This window comes from Octodon degus, unplaced genomic scaffold (genome assembly GCF_000260255.1).
Source record: "Octodon degus isolate 3935 unplaced genomic scaffold, OctDeg1.0 scaffold00030, whole genome shotgun sequence".
Taxonomy (NCBI): Eukaryota; Metazoa; Chordata; class Mammalia; order Rodentia; family Octodontidae; genus Octodon; species Octodon degus.
The window spans coordinates 4,467,007-4,489,332 of record NW_004524606.1 but is presented as its reverse complement, the minus strand read 5'-3'; the positions used below and the strand labels follow the sequence as shown (position 1 = coordinate 4,489,332).

General features: G+C 39.3%; 1 protein-coding gene across 1 annotated transcript; it reads right to left on the bottom strand.

The window, feature by feature from the left end:
* Window positions 1–3,151: 3,151 nt before the first annotated feature.
* Window positions 3,152–16,955, bottom strand: Kbtbd8 (kelch repeat and BTB domain containing 8). The gene is given in 5 exon segments (XM_004629483.2): window positions 3,152–6,314; window positions 9,842–10,273; window positions 10,276–10,955; window positions 16,107–16,317; window positions 16,889–16,955. Coding segments are annotated over 5 exon segments (1,803 nt in total). The 5' UTR covers window positions 16,905–16,955; the 3' UTR covers window positions 3,152–5,850.
* Between the last annotated feature and the right edge of the window lie 5,371 nt (window positions 16,956–22,326).

Sequence of the window (22,326 nt, the reverse complement as noted above, 5' to 3'; positions counted from 1 at the left end):
GGAAAGAGCACTCCTCTGTCTCTCAACTTACTTTAGTTTTCTTTTCTCTCCTAAAGAGAAAAGGATTAAACAGGGTAGCAGGAGTCCAGATTTCAAGGAAATAAGATCGGAACTTCTACAGCTGAGGAGGCTGGAACAGGGGAGCTACATGGAGAGTCCCCTGTGAAGGGCACAACCCAAGACCCAGGCCCTCTGAACAACTGAGATCTAATCAGGACACTATTTACTTTGTGACAAATACAAACAATTGAATCAGGAATTCTAAATCCAGCAAAAGTATTCTTTAGCGGTAAAGGAGAAATAAGACTTGCTCAAGCAAACAAAACATGCAGGTCCTCAACCACACGCAGACATTACTTGCAAGCAGCCTCAAATGAAAGGAGTTCTTGTGACAGGTAGAAATCCACATTGACCAGAAACTTAGATGTACATAAAAGAACACCATCAGAGACAAAATAAATAAATAAATTAAATAAAAGTATAAATGAAGGTAATTATCTTTTTAAATGTAAGTTGATATAAAAGGATTACCTTCAAATAAAATGGGTTGAGTGATTACAACACTTAGGATAAGTGAATTGAATGACAACAGTGAATGTCGGGTAAGAGGGGAGGAATTAGCAACCTGGTCATTAGGTACCCACACTAGATGTGAAGCAGTACAGTGTTATTTAACGGTAGTCTCAGATTAATTTTAAAATTTATATATATCGAAACTCAAAGGCAACAACTGAAAATCATTTAAGATAATTATTGTGTAAAGAGGAAATAGTATAAAATGCTTGTTTAAAAGCTAAGAAAGCAGCTGGGTACAATGGTGCACACCTGTACTCCTAGGCACTTATGAAGGCTAGTCTGAGCAATCTATGAAGAACTTGTCTTAATATAAAAGAATTGTAGGGATATAGCTTAGCACTCCCTGGGTTTAATCCCCAGTAGTGGTAGCAAACAAATAGAAATGAGGTAAAAATAAGTAGGTGAGGGAGCTGGGGAGATGGCTCAGTAGAATAAGGGCTTGCCTGGCAAGCGCAAGGACCTGAGTTCAATCCCCAGTTCTGAAAAAAAAAAGTAGGTTAACTAACCCTACAGGCCATGAATAGAAAACAATTGGAAAGATGGCACGTATCAATCCATACATATCAGTAATGACTTTAAATGTAACATTAACTAAGAAAAGATTCTCACGGTACATGTAAAAGTGAATCGCAGCTATAGTTGCCCATAAGAAGCCTACTTTGCATATAAAAACTGAGGTAGGGGAAAAGATGATCAACTAAGCTAACAAACTGAAGGAAAGCTCAAGAAGCTCTAGCAATCTCAGAGAGAGAAGACTTCAGAACAAGAAAAGTTAACAAGGGTAGGAAAGAGTTATGAAACAGTATATTTTCCAAGTAAACGTAACAAAAATATTTTGTACTAAAAAATGAAAATACAACATATTCAAATTTGTGGGAGGATATACAGGTGGTCCTTGAAAGAAAATTTGTTACATTATATACATTTATTAGAAAAAAGATCTAAAACTGCTCATTTAAGCTTCCACCTTAAGTAATTATAGAAAGAGCAATTAAGCAACCAGAAGAGATCAGTAAAACTGAAAACATGAAAAACAAATACTTAAAAACAATTCAAGCTAAAATCTGATTCTTGAGAAGACATACAACTGGTAAGCCTCCAGCCAGGTTAACCAAGGACAAAAACACCATTTAGCATAATTGGAAATTAGAAAAGGTGCTCACCATAGGGTCATGCGGGGGGGGGGGGGGGGGGCGAAGCAGCATGAACAACTCTATGACAGCAAATTTGATAACACAGATAAATGGAACAAGATCAACTTTCTTAAGATGGAACTCAGAGCTGTAGCTTTTTTAGTACAATTGTATCATAATGGGTAGTAGTTAGGAAACAAGAGAGATTTTTCTACCACATCCTCTCCCTATTAAGAATCAGATATAAACTGCAACAGATACTTTAAACAATAGCACTGGGAAGAAATGGGAACTTTAAACAGGTAACCATTCATCAAAACACAGACACTATCCATCTTGTTGGGAACTAAGACAGCATGTAAATACTAGGTGAAAGTAGAAATCTTGTTTCTAACCCCAGGTGAACCCTTTGCTAGATGACCTTTGGCAATTCACTTGGTCTTTGTGTTTTCTACCTGATAAAATGGAGGTGACGGTCCTGGTTTTACTACTTCTCAGGGTGGTCTGAGACATACCCAGAAGTTTCTTTCTTTCTGCAAACATTTACTGAATACCTAACTAGGTGCCAGGCATTGAGCTAAAGTGCAAGAGAACAAAGCAAATTCTTGGACTCTGTGAAGCTTACATTTTAATGGGGGAACATGTCTATGAAAAATAAAGCAGGAAAAGATACATGGTACAGGTGGGGAAGGAGTTGGAAAACAGGGTGAGCAAACGGTGACTTTTTCACTAAGTAGGTTGTCAAGGCTGATCTGATAATGTGGCAAGGGCTCAGGCTTGATGTGGGAGGTGCCTGGCACGTTTGAGGAACAGCAGTCAGTATGGCTGGAATCATGTGAGCTGGCTGAAATGGCAGACAATGACGCTTCATTGTAGATAACAGATGTGAGGGGTTTGGCACGCATATGGAGATGAGAAGCCATGCAGGAATCTGAGCAGAAGAGGGATATAAACTAGTTTTAACCAGATCACCTGGGACTATTCTGTGGGGAAGAATACAAGGGGTAAAAACTGGAGGGAAGGCAAGTTCACTAGCTACTGCAGTAAGTGATGAGACATGCTAGCTGAGGCAGGGCAACAGTGCTCAGAGACACAGTCTGGGTGTATTCTGGAGGAGGAAGCAACAGGATTCGGTAAGAAATGTGGAGACAGGAGTTGAGGACAGTAACATCTTAGGCAGAACACAGTGAACTGAGAAGTGAGCTTGCTTTAGAACTTAAGAAAACATGTTGTACAATGATGCTAACTAGCTCTTTTCTATCACAGGCCAGACAGTCAATAGATTAAAACCTCATTCATGAGGTATTTCTAGATTTTCATCAAATTTTAATTCCATACAACTCAATTATCACAGGTCAGTTTACAACACTGGGATTTTTCAATCAGAAAGATTTTATTATAAGAAACAATGACATCAGGTAAAAAAGCAAAACCTTGTGCAATTACAGCAAAATGTTTAAAAATATCTACACAGTTGCCCCCATAGGACTACAGTACTTACTACATACCTGAGCACTGAACAATGAACACCACCCTAAACTGCTTTACAGAGACTCTGATTCCTTGCAGGTTACATCCTCTTTTTCTCATGCACCAAAGAAATCAGCTTAATTTGTAAGCATCAACTTTATAAGATAACAGGAAACAAAGATGGAAAATAAACAATACAATTTCTACTTTCCTACAACAGAGTTAAACAAAGTCCAGTTCTCAACGTGTAAAAAATATATAGGAAAGTGCTACTTACATTCTTTAAATGCAAAAACATAGGTAACGTGGGACTGGCATATGTTAGACCTTTTAATTCTATAGTAGCCATTGCGCCTTTACTTATATTTTTATCACACTAGGAAAATGTGCTTTTAAGATCTATACATAAACCCACACATATTACTAATCTTAGTTTTCTAGGATCTCTTCTGAAACCATTTTAGAAGTGGCAAAATATCCCAGCTATATATAATGTAAACAAATAGCTCCTCATACAAAATTCAAGATATAGTCTAGTCCCATAACAAATTCTAAGCCTTGGCTTTGACACACTGTACATAGATCATACTCTCAATATAAATTGTTTCTTGGAAAAGGATCAATTATTGTGCAGATCTACTCTAGAATTAACCAAACTGTTGTTCTCCCATATATCCACAGCACCTATACATTGCTGACTCAATGTTCTATGTCATGTTTTCAAGTAATACATTTTTCTAAATACAGAAGATTGTCAAAAAGTGGCAGGAGACTTTAGATATACAACAAAGCTTTCAAAAATAAATTACGCAGACATCTCTTGCAAAAATTGGTTATTTTTTCCTTCCCCTCAGCAATATAAAACTGTAAAATATTATCCAAAACAATATGCACAGAAATAACCCAAACAACATGAGGATAACAACAGAAGACAAAAAACTGGGGAGGAAAAATATATGGGCCAACATAGTTTAAAAAGAAATTACAGACAATAAGGGCAATTTTAAAGCCAATAAGAAGAAACCACACATCCAGCTTTCTAAGATTATAGAGTTTTAAAAATTACTTCTACAAATGCTTTCCATTTCAACTTCCACTTCAGAAAACTGTCCCTCCTTGCACAGGTCTTGGTAAAGCAGTTTGGAAAGTTTCTGAACAACGAGGTATGTGATGCAAAAAGGCAATGCTTAAATGTGTTTCACAGTATCACATTACAATCTGTGCAAGATCTTTTTAAATACAAACCATGCCAGTTTGCTTTCAAGAGAATCAAACTGTTCCAACTGAATGAATCCTTTATCAGTTACCCAGGCAGAGTGAAGAAAAAGTTACCGATCTAAATATCTGCCAAGAAGTACATGTAAGTTGGCTCATCCCTCATGTTAATATTTCCCGTTAGAAATTTATGGGTAATATAAGGAAAACGACTTAGTACCTATAAAGCTACAGTTATGTTTTCTTTTCCTTGTCAATCCCCTCCAGCTAGAACAGTATCCCACTGTAAAAGTATCCATCAGTGTGAAGTGCAAAAAGAAAAAAAATGAGGTTACCAGTGTAATATGAAACCTCAAAAGCTACTATATTAGACCACCACAAAAATTTTAAGTTTCTGGAAAACAGGATTTTAAAGGCAGGTGTAAACTTCACATTATAAGTTAGCTTTCACTGTACCACTAAGGACTGGACAGGCAGAAGAAGGAAAAGGAGGTCAGGCTGCAAACTGGCCGACATTAGTGCAAATGTGGAACAATGGTCATGCTGTTCTACAACTATATCCAGCTAGCCAACATCATGTTAGGGCATATTCTACCACATAAGTACCAAGACTGTGACGTCACAAGAGTTCAACAGGTAAAGTACTACCACAGCCATGAAACAAACACACTGATCTAAAAGACAAGCATAGGCTCACACCACTTAAACCTACCTAGCTATCTATATGAATTAAGTTATACTAGCACCAGCCACCTGCAGATTTGAGCCCTTTCCAGGATTTTAAAAAATGAAACAGTGTTAGCACTTGAAGTTTTCAACAGAAAACTGCCACTTTAACCTTGAGCTTAACTTAAGGTAATATGGAAAATGTGAAACAATCAGACTAAAAGTTCTTGCTGAGACTGAATTTTCCTTCAGTCTACCTAATACCAGAACACATTTAAATCTCAGTACACTTGAAAACAGTACACAAAAATATATATGTAAATATATATAAATATTAAGAATGAGGATCTAAGTTAGTGCTTCTGTTAGAGAGGTCACAGCTAAATAAAGTCCTAGTGATATTGCCTCAGATTGTTACCCGTATTTAAAATAAAAAGTCATGTCAAGCTAGTTTGTATGTGTCTACCCAATACCCTAACTGCTCTTAAAAGAGTGCATAGTTGTCTTGATTTATTGGGTATCTCAGTGACTATTTATCACAGTTCTAGAATGATACAATTACTTTTATGCCAGGAAAAAAAAAAAATGCTGATAATTGCACTTTGTTACTTTTTTCCTTACTGAAATGAAAACATCACAAAAGTGAAAGTAAATCCCTCCCAATGCTGTAATCTTTAAAAGCACCCATTTCTGTGTACAAAACTCTCTCAGCTTCCTTCAATATTGACATCGCTCCTCCAGGCAAGCACTCAGTATGAGAGTCCAATGAGGCGCGAAGGCCTACTACTCCTTAGAGCACTTTCTGAAGACACTGAGGATAGAGTTTGGCCACAGCGCATTCAAAATGGCGGCCCAGGTCCCACAGCCGATCCGGAGTCTCATACACTTTCATCCACTCGTCAGCAATGTCATCATACTGGTAAAGGGAATTTTTCCTGCTGGTTCTGAAGACATGTTCTTCCACAGTGACTTGAGTAGCTCGAACAAATAAATGAAGTTTATTCTGGAAGAGGACCAGCTTAAGGTACGGATTTATAGACTGATCACACGGAAAGTCCTTCTTCCGAGTCCATTTATTGAGCTCGATATCATAGGCTTCTACAGTAAACATCCGTTGGTGATTTCCACAGGTTCCAGCTATGTAATAGATAGAGTCCTTGTATACAGCTGCTAAGCCCTGGATTCTAGGCACAGTCATGGGGGTTAAGAAACCCCAGTAGTCTTTTTGAGGCTCATAGAAGAGGAAAAATTCTCCTAAAAAAGGAAAACAATGCACATTTTCAATTTTGATTTTGCTTATATATTGTAATTCCAAGCTCTGGAGGCTAAATACTAAACAGTACTTTTCAAACAATTCGCTTTCTAAATTATGTAACAGATAATGTTAGTCAACCTGAATTGCACAGAGCACGAAGGAGTTATTTCAGCTTGATGGCAGAATAAAAAGGACTTGGTTCCATTTGTTCTAGCCAATTGTGTATTATAAAAATATTATCTGAAGCCAGCACTAAAGCAGCATTATCAGGCTGAGGATATAGCTCAGTGGCACAAGCACCTGCCTGGCAAGTGTAAGATCCTGAGTTTGATTCCCAGGACCAAAAAAAAAAAAGAATGAGAAAACAAAGAAAGGGCCATTGTTAGTGGTAAGCCAGCTAAAATGCATAGATATAGTTTCATCATAAATAAGACACTACAATTTGTGTGTTAATTATTTCATTAGAAGACAGCACACAGAATTGTTCAGATTTGTACTGTGGACTCTGATATGCCTACTTAAGTGTGGCAAGAATGTAAAGGCAAATTTCAATAGGAAAAAACATGGCTCAGATAGAAAAGACAGGAGCCCACACATGGTTTACGGAATCGACTCTGAGTCAGTTTCTATTCTAATTTGACAACAAAGGGTATTATGCTAAATTATACTGCCAATATGAAAGTGTAAGAACTGAAGTTCTAAAGATTGATAAGAGTTTTGTTAATGATAATGTGTGTTATAACAAAACTTTCAACTCTTTGAACAGAGTCATAGTGCAGTTTGAGTAACTCTTATGTAAAATAAGTTTAGAATAACTGGAATATTTGCACATGCATGAGGCAGCTTAGGGATGAAATGCAAGTTTCAACATGGAATTCATCTGTTTCATATAGAGCTTATGTAGCCTGAAAATAATTTTATGTAATATTTTTAGTGTACCCACTTTTAGAATGTGACCTATCATGATCACTATTCAAAAAGTTTCAGATTTTTGGGGTATTTGGGATTTTTGAGTGTTGGCTTGAGGATACTCAACCTGTACCACATAATTTTTCAGTACTTCAGGACAGGTTTATTTATATAAAGAGGCTTTAGTTCAGATTAGAAATATCAGATTCTAAATTAAGCTTCCCTGTGAAAACTGTTCTCACTGAAGTTTACTCTCATCTAGAAATTTAGCTGCCTCTTTAATAAGAGATATCTTAGCATCAATTTTGTTTTAGCCCCAGTTGTTTGTACATTACCAGTCTTATTGACTAACTTTATTACTGGAGTCTTAAAGAAGATGAAAGGGCCAGCCAAACAGCTCAGTGGATTAAAGCACCTGGAAGCAGGCGCAGGAGCCAGGGGTGAAATGCCAGGGCCTGCCATGCTGGCCCAGCCCCCGGGGCGCACTGAGATGGTAATTGAGACTGGGCATGGTGCATGCCTGTAATCTTAGCTCTTGGGAGGCTGTAAAGAGGCGAATCACTATGAGTCCAACCTAGTAGTGAGACCTTGAACACTCTGTCGCCCCTTTCCTAAAATACAAAAAAAAAGGAAGTCAAAAATTAAAACTTTAATGTGTGCCAACTCTACATGTTATAGGAAGGAAAGATGACATATAAAAGCTGATTTTTTTAAATCTAACATCCTCTTTAATAAAGTAAAATCAATAGCTAATTAAAGAAAAACCTTCAGGACTTCATATTCCTTTTATATAAACCATAACCTCAACAGTAAATGATGTTCAGTATGGCCCTGATATTTTATTAATCCACCACTACTTTGCAACAGTATTTGCATTAATACACAACCTTTACATTCCAATTGGGTGTAAAATAAATTCTATCTCTATCAACTAACTAGTTAACCACTAAGACACACACAGTTTCATCATATTGCATGATAAAACCTATCAACCACATTGGGTAGCATATATATGATTTCTTATGCATGTGCTTTTATTTAACTCAAATAAAATACCTGAAAGTACTTCTCTTTCTGGATATTTAACTTGGTATTGAAAACCAAGGGTTGAAGAATTTCTAGCAAATTTTAATTCAAAGGACTTCAGCAAAAAAATAATTGTTTTAAAACTGGGATAAGAACTTAAAAATTATGTATATCTTCATGAAAACTGCCCTTTCTCTTATTTTTACTAAATAGAACTATGAGGAAAACATTTACATATAAACAATTAGGAAACAGAAGAGCTGGGTGGCACATGCCCATAATCCTAGCAACTTGAAAGGCTGAGATAGGAGGATCACTAAGAGTTTAATGCCACCATGAGCTACAATAATAAACTCAATGCCAATGCCAGGCTGGACTGCATAGCAATTTCCTGCCTTAAAAAAAAAGAAGGATTTTGGTATTATCTATATTGCATTCAACATCCAAGCAGCTAAAACAAATGAGAAAAACCATAAGGAAGTCATTATTCTTACATATCAATGTCTTCTTTATTCTTACCCAATCACTCTACTGCTGTCATATTTTTGCAATCAATATTATATGCCTATATCTGGTAAGCTGAGCAACTATTTCGACAGCAACTGTTAATTTCCTATCATCTTGTTTTGAAATTATGTATCATCTTTCTTGTTTTTTTATTATTGATTTAATAGAAAAAAATACAAGTTTTTTTTAAGACACACATGCTATCTAATCACTCTTACATTAAAAGAAAAAGGTCACATCTCAAAGTTTTTTAGTGTAGAAAAAGAAAACCAACATAAAAGCCAACATAAACTTCATGAAATTAAAAATCTAAGGACTATAATTTCTACCCCTTTGTTATCAACATATATCACTTTTGCAATTACAGGCTTATACAAAAATCTTTAGTAAGTAAATAATATAACACTAATCAATATTTCATTTTTTCACTTTTAAATTAATCCTATATACTCCATTTAAAAAGAAGCAGTTGCCGCATTTATCTATCTATCTATCTATCTATCTATCTATCTATCCATCCATCTATCTATATCAGGAGAGAGTAAAATCAGCTATGGATTAACTTTGCTTTGTTGTCTAGAGTCTTCAAAACTGCTCTCAAATAGTTCTCCCAAAATGCTGAATTCCTATTAAGGAATGTTTACAAAACTATCCATAATATCAAAACACAACAAAAAACTTACAGAATCATTTTAGTAACTTAAAATACTTTTGAATATTTTCAACCATTTCTGATTTAAAAGGCTTTTTGGTAGGGCGGAGGGACACTGAGACAAGGTCTTATCATGTAGCCCAGGTCACCCTCTCGCAATCCTCCTGCCTCCGTGTCCCAAGCACTGGGATTACAGGCATGTGCCACCATGCCCCTTTATATAAAACAGCGTCCAAACAAATAGTCCCTAATAGAGAAGCCAGAAGTATCATTCAACTAACAAGAACTGTTACCTGTTTCAGTACAATTAGAAAAAATTAAAAAAAAAAAAAAAAAAAACACACACAAATAAAAAAAAAAAAAAAAAAAAAAAAAAAAAAACCACTTGATGTATTATACATCTACAGAGAACAAAATCACTTTGGCACCTACCCTGTAAAACATAGATCTTCTCCTTGTACTCCACAGCATTATGAAATTCCATTGCAACTGGCATCGCACTAACAGTTGTCCAGCAATTCTCTCTGCTGTCATAGCACTCCACAGATTTCAGCGAGTTTCTCCCATCACCCTCATAAACACGACCTCCAATTGCATACATTTTACCACAGCAATAGACAAGTTTGCACCCTATTCTGGCCCGAAGCAAGGATGGTTTGGATAGCCATCTATTAGTGGAATGGTCGTACATCCAGAAATCATTTTCTGCCTTATGGTCGATGGAAACCTCACTGCTGCTAGGCCGGTAACCCCCTGCAATGTAAATGTCATTATCTGGTGACACAAGAATTCCGACTTCCCTCAGGTCATTTGGTGGTTTGCATAGCTTAAACACCCTTCTTGTGAGTATTTCTAGATAAGGCATGTTTGCTTCTTTCCTGAGTGTTTGTGGGCAGCATCAAAACATATGATCATTTCAGAAGCAGTCATCCCAAGCCTCTGTGTACAGCCATTGGTGCTAGATGGTCCCTTTTCTATGCAGCTTTTGGCTATAGCCTGTGCAAACTGAGGTGGAATTTTCTCTATAAAAGTTTCTTCCATCAGAGGAACACGGATGCATTTGGCAAAAATTTCTGGAAGGTGTGTTTCTCTCTCATTCTGTTCATGCTCAAACCACCTTATAATGCTTTCATAAACGTGCTCTTCTCGGTCAACATTTAAATCATCACTGTCTAGTATGCTTATCAGTTGGTCTTTTGTTAGCTGGAGAAACTCTTGTTCTTTGGTGACACACAGAAACTTTTTACGAATGTATTCTTTCGAACGATCTCTAAGTTCCTGATGACCATAATGATCAGCAAAGATAAAGACCCCAATAGAATTCTGTGGGTCCAGATGACTGACCATGTACTTAGCGCACTGATCTTGGATGGAAGGAATCTGGAAGATGCTCGCTGCAGTGAACAGAGCTTGAACGTTGGCCTCTGTCAGAAGAACTCTGGAGGTATACGCATAATTCAATACCAAATCCATCGATTCAGCTTCAACACCGACTATTCGAACTTCTTTTTGAGTACTTTCTGTAAGGCCACTAGTGAACATGGATCTAAGGAAGAAAGACTGTTACTATTTTATGTGTGCTGCAAATATAAATTATTACAATGAATTTTTAGAATTATAAAGTTATCAAACAGATAATCTTTTCAAACTACAGGAATATATTCCCTGTAGTCTGGACAGGGAAAAAAATGTTTGTCTATCACAGAAGGATTTAGTCCAGCTGTACCCTAAGTCCCTGCTCTCAATACTAGTCTAATTTATGCTGAAGGAGTTAAAGATGAGCCATCCCTAAATACGCCACAGTCGCAGATCATTTCAAGCTGAAGTCACTTGAACTGTAACTATCTGTTTTTCCCTACCTATTATACCTCAGTGGTCTAAGCGCCTGCCTGCAAGCACAAGGTCCTGTGTTTGATTCCTTTTGTGCTGGCCCCAAACCCAAGGTGCACCTTGCCAGCCTGAAATCGGATATGGTGGCATGTGCCTGTAATCCCAGCACTGAGGAGGCTGAGACAGGAGGATCACTGAGTTTGATCTGCATAGTGATCCTTGTATCAAATAAATAAATTTTTAAAAAAAGAAAATGCCTTTATCTCCCGAATAGCTGGGTAATTGTGGCTGTAGTGAGCCTGAACAGACAAGCTCTTCAAGTAATCTTTATCTTCCATGAGTTTTCACCTTCCCCCACACCCTGCTTTATCTCTCAGGAATAACCATAGCATTTACAGCCTTCGTCCAGATGCCTATTTGCTGTCATTCCTTCATAAATTAAATGTTCTCCTTCTAAATGGGAAAAAAGCATCATGCTTTCACTATTTCTCTAGACCTGACTGTTGGGATCCTTATGCTTTTCACTTATTAACCAGCTCTTGTACTCACTGGGCTCTTAGGTCCAGATCCAGAGCCCACCTAAGAACCAAGGGGGCTAGAGGAAATGGGTCTCTTTGCCACAGCACCAACTATGAAAACAGAATCTGCTAAGTGAAGCCAGCTAGTCTACCACATAGCATGCTTCAAGTCCCCCGATTTTCCCTAGAGGCCCTATCTGGGCATCTAGCCAAGGTGCCTTAGGGACAGCAGATCTTAAACTGACCCACCCCAAAAGTTTAAGGATACCTGTAAGAGTAGCAATATGATACTGTAACACAGGGAGACAGCCTGATAAAACTTCAGATCCCAGTTGAAATTATAAGGCAACTTGTGACCAAAATGTATCTTTAAAAATCTCATGTTAGAGATAGCAAAATGTTCTTCAAAAGTATATACTCTCTACTTCCTCCTTTAAAATCTAGTATCCTTTGAATATTCCTTTAATCCTTAAAGAATTTAAAATCATTTACCCTTGGACATTTTGAAACTTTTCCTTAAAAAATATACTTTATTTTTTTGGTTAAAGTTACTATATTTTACCTATTTATATCTACAGAAATAAACAATATGGTAGTGTTAATGTAATGCCTTCTAAACAGAGCTTAACATTTAATACCTCACTAATTCTTTAAACATAATTTCTTTTTAATCTTTCATTTATCTATTTGGTACAGATTCTCATTATGTAGCATGGAGTAATCCTCCTGTCTCAGCCTCCCCAGTGCTGGTATTACAGGCACGAGCCACCACTCCTGATTTCCATGGCTAGCACAGCCCACCCAGGGTTCCAGGGCTGGTATAGCATGCAGTGCTGGGGATCGAACTTGGGACCTTGTGCTTGCCAGGCAGGCCCTTATACTGCGGAGCCATCTCCCCATCATAAGAGCAACCTTTTTTTTTTTTTTTTTTTTTTACTGTATTTGATACAGGGTCTCACTACACAGCTTAGCCTCATAGCAATCCTCCTGTTTTCAGCCTTCCCAGTGCTGGAATTTCAGGTGCTCACCACCATGCCCAGCCTCCATGGCCAGCTCAGTGTGCCCCGGAGCAGGGTCCGGCGAGGTCCGTGGTCCTGGGGATCAAATCCTTGTCCCTGCACTTGCCTAAGCTGGCATTTAGCCCACTGAGCTATCTCGCCAGCCCAGAGCAAGCTTTTTAAAAAATTTAAAATAATGGTGCATTTATGGGATTTTCATAGCCAAAAATATTACGTATTTAAAAAAAAAATAGCCTCTTAAAAGTATTAGATAGATATATAGTTACATTCTCTTAATGAATAGAGTGATTTGTTCTAATGGTGTTTGTAAATAGGGTATCATGTCTGCATCTTGTACAGCAATTAACCACTAAGAAGAATGTATGCAATGTGTTAATTATTGAAACTGTCTTACCAATTTGATTTGAAACTGTCTCATTGCTATTTGTTTCTCAATAAAATTATGGGGAAAAAAGTATTAGAAATTTACAAATATTATTTACTTTTATTTTCCTTCCTTTTAGGTTTCATTCCAAGCTCTTTGTATAATATGAAAATCAAAAATTTGTTTTAAAAGTCATTTGAAGAAAGAGCTCCATTGTACTTTGTTTTCAAGATCTAACAAGATTCACAAACAATTGAAGAAACATTCTACATTGGTGATAAAGTTAATACTGAGATTCACACTCCTCCCTTTACAGTGTTACGAGAAGTATCCTTTAAAATGAGAATATTGCCAGTTGCTTTTGAAATCTCCAACAAACACATGGAATTAATCTTAAATGTAATATGAGAGACAGTAAGGGTATAAAAGTTTGCTGTGTAGGGTAGTCAACCTTGAGTTCTGTTTTTACTTCTATTATGTAATACAATGTGAAGTTTAATGGGTTTTTTTTTTATGACTAATGTTCCTATGTATGAGCTGGTTTTCAATTCGTGTACTGAAAAACTCACCTATGCAGCTACCAATTAGAAAGAAAAATAAAGCCCTTCATTAGGCAGAGAGTAACTCCCATGGGAGCACATTACCACACAAAGAGCACAATCCCTTTGTCATGGGAACCACTCCTGACTTGAACAGGCTGGTTTGGAGTGGTCCGATATTGCTGAACTTTCAGTTTTATGAAGTTCTTCAAGTAAACTTAAAATAAAATTTACATGCAAAATTCTGAGTAGCAAAAATTTTCTAATAGTCATGCAAATTTTAATTCAACAAGTTCCTTCCATGCCAGATTTCTAGCCATTCTGGTTCTGCTAGCTATGACGCAAGACTTAGAAATTATTAAGTATGACTTTCCCCAGCCTATATCAGGAGTAGCGCTACAGCCAAGAAACTTCTGCACAGAATGCTACCAAGAGAACGTCATCTAATCCTTCAGTTTTGTACTCACACATCTTCATTGGAATGCACATATCTTTTGCTCAGAAAGTTTTCCAAGCATTTTTTTTCAATTTCTTGGAAATTAAGTACATCTACTGTATATATCTTTCTTTTGTCGTTGTATTGTTTTTGTTTTTCGAGACACTGTAGTTCAGGCTGTCCTTGAACTTGTCATGTGGCCTAGGCTGCCCTTGAATTTACAGTGAAATTTCCCCCTCAGCCTCCTGAGTGCTGGGATTATAGGCACATGCCATCATGCCTGACAAACACTTCTTGAAAGAAATTTGTGTAGACCTTCAACGCTAATTTAGAGCATAAAATCTAAATTCAGTTAGATACAGGTGTTTTCACTATAAAATTTCTAGTCATTTTTTTTTCTTTTACTACTCAAATCTAATATACAATAAAAAATTTTGAAAGGAAATTTTAAAGAGGATCTATTTTATTGACTTTTTTTTTTTTTTTTTCAGTACTGAGGATCAAACTCAGGACCTTGTACTTGCCAGGCAGGCTCTTATGCCACTTATATCCCCAGCCCCCACTTTACTGACTCTTGTTCCTTAATCCTATGGTGACTAAGAAGGTTGGCCCTGGAAACAAATCTAGTCTTATTTTTACTAATGAAGTAATGACTTAGGCATTACACACTGGGCCTCAGTTTTGTTGTATGTAGAATGGGAATAATAACTGTGCAGAGATGGGTTTATAAAGATTATATAAACCAACACATGCAAAGTAAGTTTACCCAGAACTTGATAAACAGTAACCATGCTATATATTTAAACACATAAGTGACATGATTATCTAATTAATAGCCTGCGTAAGTGAATCTCATCAGTAGTTCCACTGCCAAGCCAATATTTGTATGCTCTGCATATGTCAGTGTCTTTTCTTTATTCCAGCTCACTGTCCTATGATAATTCATGCGCAGCAGTCCTGTGACTTACCCAGGCCAGTCTAAATGGTTACATCATAAACATGTAACTATATTTAACCCAGAACTCTGAAAAAGAGGAAACAGACTACTGGCTAGAACATTACACTGCTATGTGCCCTAAAATGTAAACACCTTCAAAAGGAAAAAGTACTTTCAGTGTATGGTTGAGGTGATTTTACTGGCACTCATGTGGCATTTTTGAACACTGAATGAAAGGCTTAAAGGAGTGAGCACTTACAAAGTTATGCTCAGGCAAGAAGCTGCCATTTCCACGCAACTTTTCTGAGAGTAGGAAGTTATTTTCAGATGTAAGTTTTATATCCATACTGTTGAACAGTTTATGACAAACAAAACTAATACAAATGAAAACAGCATAAAAATAGGTCTGGAAAACTTGGAAATAATTACTAACATGGAAATAATTACTAACATGGGGCCTAAGACCCATAGAAACTAAAGTTTTCATTTTTATTCCCCTTTCTTTCTATAATGCCAAAACAACCTAGTGTATGATGACTTATAAAGAAACAGGCTTCTATATTTTAAACTCTAAGGAAATATATTTTATGACTAATTGTTGGAACAATTCTAGATCAGCACTGTCTATAAAACTTGCAATGACAATATGCAGCATATCTGTGCTGTCCAAGATGGCAGACGCTAGTCACATGTGGCTGAGCCCTTAAAATGATTTGGGTGCCTGAGGAACTGAATTTTTAATTTTATTTCATTTTAAATAATTTAAATAGCCATATATGAATAGTGGCTGTCATACTGAGCATATGTCTAGGTCTTCGGGTTATTAACTTTAAACAAACATAAACCCACTAACTTAAAAACCTACCTCCTGAACTATGAAAGACTAGGCTCAAAAACAAGGGCTTATTAAGGCACGGATTGTCACCAACGTTCAAAACCCAAAACTCATAGGTTTCATTTTATTGTCCCATCTCAGTATAATAATTAACTGGACAACACTAAGGGAAGCGGGAAGCTGGGAACAGGTAAGGTTATGTTTCCACCACCATCATACCTGAAGTAAGGGCTGATTGCAGCAAGAACGTTTCTATGACAGGAAAATGTTTTCCCATGATCCACTTCCACTATAATGTCTGTCAGTTGTCCTTCATCATACATTGTTTTGAGTTGCTTAAGAATACTGCAAGCATGGAAGGGGTCCATGGCATCGTTGGCTGTGTCTGAGGATGGAATCCCATTCGGCGTTGGGGAAGACTTATTTAAATCTAGGAAAGAAATCGTACAACCACAAGAAGTTCGAGCCAGAGACAGTGTCGAGGAATTGTGTGTGTGTGTGAGAGAGAGAGAGAGAGTGATGCGCCCCTCCCGCCGCTACACAAATGCGTATTTGTCTACACACAGGATCTAGAATCTGGAAGGCAAAAAGCAGAGAGCGAGCCGCAGAACAAGTTCCCACGCCAGCCTGCTCCTCGGGGAGCCCGGCGAGCCCGCTGCCCCGTGCTCGCAGCAGGAACCGGCGAGCAGGCTGCTGAGGTGTGTGCGGGGACCCGGGAGGGGGCTCGACGGAGGGCAGCCCACGCGGCCCCTCAACCGCCTCTGGAACGCGTCGCAGCCGGCGGCGGCGGGTACCCAGCTTCCCAGCCGGCGGTCGCACCGCCCACCTCCCTCCACCTCCCTCCGAGCCATTCATCCTCCCTCCTCGGCTCCTCTCCACCTCCATCCTTCTCTCGGTCCCTCGTCGCTACCTCCTCAGCCCGCGGCTAGCGCCGGCGCGGCTCGCCTCTCGGCTCCGAGCACACCCCCTGAGAACACCACCCCGGCAACCACGCTACCCACCTGCCGACGCGGCCATTTCTGGATGGGGCCCCGACTCCGGCTATTTAAAGAGGAAATGTCATTTCGCTTCTCCAGCTCCCGGGTTCCGGCTCTACTAACCTACTGTTGGCCAATGAGGTAGCGCAGGCATCCGGCCCCGCCCCCACCTTCCAAATTCCTGGCTCTAATTGGCCACCAAGCGAGCGCCGGAGCGTCGGGAGATGTAGTTTGATTGCCCCCGCGCCCTCGTGGTCCGGGTCTGGCGGAGGCCGGAGCCGGCGATGCCCATTGGCTGGTTAGGACAGAGGTGGAACCCGGGATCCTGCCAGCCTGTGCCTGCGGGCTGCGCAATGCTTGCCGGGAGGCGTAGTCTTCTGCGCGAGTGGAGCTGTCATTCTCGGGGCTGGGGTAAACGAAGCGCTCCAAGTGAGAATCTCCCCATTTTAGGCCTCTCTTCTGGCCCCTGGCTCATTTTTTTTTCCACCTTTTTTCTTCATTTCCTACACTTCGTGCTAATGACTGCTTCCGGTAAGAAAACAAAATCAGCATGTGAGCTATGAAACCAGAAAAATTTGGAAATGAACAGGACTGTTGTCCAAAAATGCAAATAAAGCTGACATCCAACCCAGAATGAAAATGTCAGAAGGCCCAAAAGCAACCCATTTATGATGAGTCACCTGTGACACCCCATTGAAATACTATTGCCTTGGCAGGCTGCTCCGGTTTCCACAGATTATCTTGGTCGGGTTACAGGCTACTTTAATCCACTTGTGTCTTGGTTCCTAATGTACCCAGGGAGCACTTGTCCCACTTTCTCGAGCGTGTGAATACCTCAGAGGGATTCGGTATGCCCTCTCTTCTGCTCCTTAGAGAAGTGATGAAGTCTGGAATTTGCTTTAAAGAAATATTTCACAGTTTCAGAGCCTTGAAACTGGGAGGGTCCGACGTCCTCGTTCTTACCCTACGTGAGACTTTAGATAAACCCTTTCAATGAGCGTGTGGCTGTTCCACCTGTAAGATGAGAATGATGGGCCGGAGAGAAGGCTCAGTGGAATAAGCGCTTCCCTGGCAAGCGGAAGGGCCTGTGTTCAATCCCCGGTTCCGGAAAAAAAAAAAAAAAAAAATGAGAATGATAATCCATATTCTTTCTGCTTTATCGCCTGCAACATTTTCGAAATAAAGTAGAAATTTTAGTGTTAACATGTTTTTGTCATGTGCTTCTGTCATGCAACAAGATGCCTGGCACATTATAGATACTTAATATCGTTCAAATAAGTATAAAGCACAAGAAGTGAACCCTGGAAATGCTAGACCTTCGAATGTAAGCATCAATGCGCAGCAAGGAATCTGTAGTGCATACGTTGGTAGCCCATATGCATAACTTCCTTCACACTGAAATTTAAAATGTTTCTCTTCCCACCCCTTGGTTGTTGATGTTGTGTGAACACTCAGCACATCCTCTAACCTCAGCTGATCTTCTAAATAAAGGATCTTGGAATTTAAATTGTGATTGAGAAAGAAAAAGAATGAAAAACACTTGATTCCCCAGGTATGCTGAGTGCAAATTACTATTTAGTGCAAATTACTATTGTTAAGTAGTGATTAAATAGACACAGTAATCCCAGTATGCTGGGTGACTGCAGCAAGATCACACATTCTAGCCCTACCTGAACAACTTAGCGACTTTGCAAGACTTTATCTCAAAATAAAAATAAGAAGTGGCTGGGAATGTATCTCAGTGTGGTGGCCCTAAAGGTTCAACCACAATGCTAAAACAAAGCTGTGATTCCTTGGATAGGGGGTTTGTGAACATATACATGCATTTATAATTTCTTTGAGTGAAAGCTTTCTGTACAGTCTGTGTGCATATACTTTATTACCCATAAATTCCAATTCTCATGACCTCATTTTATTTAAAAAGTAAAGGTTTTGTTCATAATATAGATACACTCAATCAATGTCATCCATCCTTAGGGTTGTCAGATTTAACAAAAATATAGCATTATATGGATTATTTTGAAATACTTAAGTATGTGCTGTTTATCTGAAATTCAAAGTTAATTGACAACCTTTCAACTCTTTTGAAATAGGAGTATCTTGGTTACTTTTTACTCATTGCTGGGACAAATACCTAAAATGAAGGAAAGAAAGGTTTGTTTAGCTCACAGTTTCTGGAGGTTTCAGTCTATACACAGCTGGCTCCCAGGGAGAGTGGCATGCCAGGGAGCAGTAATTCATGGCAGTAGAAAACAGTGAAGAGGGGCTGGCCAAATAGCTCAGCAGATTAAAGCACCTGAAAGCAGATGCAGGGGCTGGGGTCCCATCCCCAGACTTGCCGGCCCTGCCCCTGGGGCATGCTGAGATGGCAGTTGAGACTGGTGTGGTGGCAAGCTCCTGTAATCTCAGCTCTTGGGAGGCTGTAAACAGGCAGATCACTATGAGTCCAATCTAGTAGTGAGACCCTGAACATCCTGTAGACCCTTCCCTAAAGCTTCTCTCTCCTCCACATATTGTAAACAAGCTATTCTGGGGCAAGGGATATAGAACTCACACAGAGTCCTTGCCCTCCTGCCCTCCTCTTGCACAGGATGAAAATGTTTACAAACTAAGAAGAATCCTGGCTCCCTGCTGAGTCACTTAATTAAACTTCTAAACTTCTCAAGTTGACACAATGAGACCTTAGGAAATTTGGCTATTTTTTAATTTCATTTCATTCTCAGCTATTGACCTACTATATTGACAACATTGTTCAATTAATTAAAGAAGAATTTGCTGATCTTTTGACTCACAAAGTTTTCTAAATTTGGTTAGGGGAGAAAATAAAAAACAAAAGCCAATATAAATATAAAAAACTATATGCAATATAATAAAATAAAAATTTATAATTCCAAACTTACTATTTACATAACACATATAGATCCCATTCTACTAGACAGATGGCGATGCATACTAATGATTGTATTATTATTATTATGCATTTGAAAAACAGAATTAATAGGAGAATCTCAAAATTGAAGTAATATTCCTATTCATTCTCAATAATCTTTAAGAATACAAAGCAGATTCTGTCTCATACTTGGTACTAAAGAGCCATCAGCTATAGCTTTGTTTTCACAGAAGAAGCTTTAATTTCAAATTTAATGAGGACAGGTTAAATGTACTGCCAATCTAGGACAGCAGCAAAAGTAATCCGGTCTTTCTCATGATGTAGTAAGTGCTATATTGTGCTGTGGGGTAGTGTACAGGATTGCTAACTGGTGGGCAACTTGTTATACCCAGCTGAACTGAATTAGTGTGGTGCTGGTGTGGGAGGCCACCTGGGGACTGCATCCAGCAGCATAAGAGGCAGAACTGGAGAAGCTCATCAGAGCTGTTAGGGAAGCTGTTTGGAGAAACTGTTGGAAGCTGCTGGTTCTCTTGGGCTGTATTCTGCTGGAGAACCTCATCATGCTGGCTTTCCTGGTGAACTCGGATGTTCTTGTCAGAGGAGGACTGTGGAACTTCATTGTTACTGAGAATGGTTATGGCTCATTCTTTCGGGAGCTCTGATCCTCATGTTACGCATTGCTACTGGGGTATGGAAGGGAAGATGGTGCACTGCTCAGCATCATGGAGAAGCTTGTCACACTGGTTTTCCTGAGGGGAACTCAGCTTTTCTCAGCACTGGAGGAGCTTGGGATCTCACTGTTTCTGAGGATGGCTGTGGTACTTGTCCAGGGAGCTATGGTTCTTACCTTGAGTGTTGCTTCCTAGCTCCAATTCAGGTCCCTCAGCATGTCTCTCAGTTACTTTTCTCTCCTTGCTGGGACAAATATCTGACACTCAAAATTAGGGAAGGAAAGGTTTATTTAGCTTACAGTCACTGGAGGTTTCAGTCTATACTCAGCTGGTTCCAATGCAATGTAGCACATGGAAGAAAGCAATCTTTCATGGAAGCAGCAAAAAGCAGAGATCCAAAGAGTTGCAGCAGCCTAGGCAGCTAGCTAGCCTCTCTTCCCTCCTTACACTGTAATGCAAATTACCTGCCCTCGGGCAGGTACAGCATCCACACCCACAATCATCAATGACAAACTCCAGAAGCTGTCCCATGACTGCGTAAGTCTGGGGTAACAACTAGACACAAACCATAACATTCTGCCCCTGAAAGCCCAAAGACTTATGCTCATCCCTTTATGCAAAAGCCATTCTAGTCCATCTGTAACAGTTGCCAAAGTCCCAACAGTTTCAGCATTGCTGAGAAGTCCAAGTCCCAAGTCTCTTCCAAGATCTAAGACAAACTCTTAGCTGTGAGCCCCTGTACAAACGAAAAGTTAAACACTTCCAACATTCAGTGTCACAAGATAAACATCACCATTCCAAAAGGTACAAGCAACAGGGAAATACAAAGCATTGGGACCAACACAAATCCAAAATTCAGCAGGGCAAACATTAAGTCCTGTAATTCCATGTGAACATCTGAAGCAATCTGTGGCAAATTGTAAGCTCTTAAAGCCTTACATGGCTACGTCCCTACAGCACTTTTAGTGATAGCTCCCATGGTTTCTCTCTTAGGCCAGCTTTTCTCCCTCCTTGCAGTTTCACCTAGACGATCCACATTCCTGGCTTTTCCAAACTTCTGGGGTTTCCACTGAATAGGCCTCTGACTCACAGCTTTACACACTTCCCTCTAAGAGGCACACTGCCTGGCCTCCCAGACATTCTGAAACTCAGGTGGAAGCCTTCTTAAACTCATAACGCCTGCCTGCAAGCACCTAAAACCAACGTCACATGGATGATCCAGCTGAAGCCGTAGCCAGACTTCCTTTTCTCTTGGCTGTAGAGGTTGTGTGCCTGGATCACTGAGCACTCTGCCCTTGATTCCGAGGAACAATGCTTATGCAATTCTGGAACCTGGTGTGGCTGTTGCCGCCATTCTGAAACCCTGGGCTCTGTGGATTTTCCCTCAAGGCAAAGTCCCTGAGCTTCACAATTCTGAGGCTGCAAAGGCTGAAGACCCGCTGCCTCCAGGGATGCCCTCAGTATATCCTTTCCATTTTTTTTTCCTTCCAGGCAATGGAGATCTTCTCAGTTCTATCTTTGCATTCCACAGCTTTATTGGAGCTTTCTTTCTGGCCAAACTTACATTTTAAATCATCCTGCTGGGCTCTTTGCTCTTGATTCTCAACATAAATCTGACTAAAAGCCCCCAGTAACAGCCATGCCACTGCCTCAAAATTAGACTGCTTTGAGATTTCTTTTGAAAAATTAATCAGTCTGACATGCTTAATCTGTCTCAGGCAGTCTGGACACAAGCAAAATGCAGACAAACTTTCTGCCAAGCCATAACACACATCATCCAGAGTCCAACAACCAATGCAGTCCTTCTTCCTAGCAGAAAACACTCCCCCAGTCTGGTCTTTACAGGCAGGCTTTCTATCAGCCTTCTGGTCTTTGGAGCTATGACCAGAAATTCCCACACA